This window comes from Bos grunniens, chromosome 10, assembly GCF_055505025.1.
Source record: "Bos grunniens cultivar Pamir isolate PY7600 chromosome 10, Bosgru_T2T1.0, whole genome shotgun sequence".
Classification (NCBI taxonomy): domain Eukaryota; kingdom Metazoa; phylum Chordata; class Mammalia; order Artiodactyla; family Bovidae; genus Bos; species Bos grunniens.
The window spans coordinates 76,234,973-76,236,456 of record NC_141174.1 but is presented as its reverse complement, the minus strand read 5'-3'; the positions used below and the strand labels follow the sequence as shown (position 1 = coordinate 76,236,456).

General features: G+C 44.4%; 1 protein-coding gene across 1 annotated transcript; it reads right to left on the bottom strand.

Annotated features, from left to right (window-relative positions):
• Positions 1-209: 209 nt before the first annotated feature.
• LOC147364913 (olfactory receptor 11H6-like) lies at positions 210-1,187 on the bottom strand. The gene has a single exon (XM_086319052.1). The coding sequence runs from the start codon at positions 1,098-1,100 to the stop codon at positions 210-212; it is 891 nt and encodes a 296-aa protein (XP_086175178.1). The 5' UTR covers positions 1,101-1,187.
• Between the last annotated feature and the right edge of the window lie 297 nt (positions 1,188-1,484).

The window sequence follows — 1,484 nt, the reverse complement described above, 5'->3', positions numbered from 1 at the left end:
TAATTATTTTCTTACCTGTTTGCACCATTAGAGTTCAATTTGAGGAAGAGATTGTGTCTGATTTATCTTCATAATTATATTCACAATACAGTGCCAAGTGCAGTGTCCAACATGAAGGAGGCGTTCGGTTACTATTTACTGAATGGATGATGGGACAAATGTGTGAAAGTTCAAGGATGGCCATTTTACCCACATTACACTAAACCAGATTATCCCACATTCCTCCTGCGCCTGCTGCCAAAGACTTTAAAAGAAATTTTAAACTTTTCCAGAACTTTCCAGACAGCTTTTTTCATAACCTTATTCCTGAGACTGTAAATCAAAGGGTTGGTGAGTGGAGTCACCATGGCATAGAACAAAGTCATGATTTTCGGCAATAAGGTGGAGTGGCTGGATCCAGGGCTCACATGCATCACCATAACGGTCCCGTAGAATAGCAGCACCACAGCCAAACGGGACCCACAGGTTGAAAAGGCCTTTTGTCGACTGGATGCTGAGGGCAATCGAAGAACAGCAAGTAGAACCAGGGCATAGGAGATGAGGATGAAAAGGAAGCTAAGGAGGATGATGAGGGCACTTAGAGTATAGCTGGTGAGCTTGGACATGGGAGCAGGAACACGTGAAACGGTCAGCAGTGGGCCTGAGTCACATACAAAGTGATCAATTGCATTAGGACCACAGAAAGGCAGTTGGGAAATGAGAATAACAGGCACCAGATACCAGAGAAATCCACATACCCAACAAGCAATCACCAGGTTGAAACAACGTCTACCAGTCATAATTGTGGCATAATTTAGAGGGTGGCAGATGGCAAAGTATCGATCAAACGACATTGCTGAGAGAAAGAAGCACTCAGTGGAGCCCATGGAAAAGAAAAAATATAATTGAAGGAAGCAACCAGTGAAAGAGATGGCCTTGCTCTCTGAGAGGAAGTTGATCAGTGTGTTTGGAACAGTGGAGTTGACATACCAGATCTCCAGGAATGCAAAATTCCCCAGCAGGATGTACATGGGGGTGTGGAGATGCTGGTCCCAACACACAGCACAGATAATGGCTCCATTTCCTATGAGAGTCAGGAGGTAGAGGATGGAGAAGAACATAAACAGAATGACCTGAATCTCCCTGCTGCAGGGAAAACCCAGAAGGATGAATTCACGCACTGATTCAGAATGGGATGCTGATTCGGAGATGTTCGTTTAGTCTGTAAGCTGTGCTGCAATGAAACATTATTATTGTGAAGCCAAATCCAAACAACTGAGCATAACACACAAGGCCCTTCACAATCTGATCTTTATCTACTTGTTTAACCTCACCTCTTGAGTTCTATGTCCCAGATAAGAAAAGAATAGTCACATTTCTGTCAAATGACATGCTATTCTTCTTAAGATAGCTGTTGCTCCTCCTTTTGGGCTTCCCGCAGGTGGCGCTAGTGGTAAAGAACCTGCCTGCTAACGCAGGAGACGTGAGACAGGGGTTGATCCCTC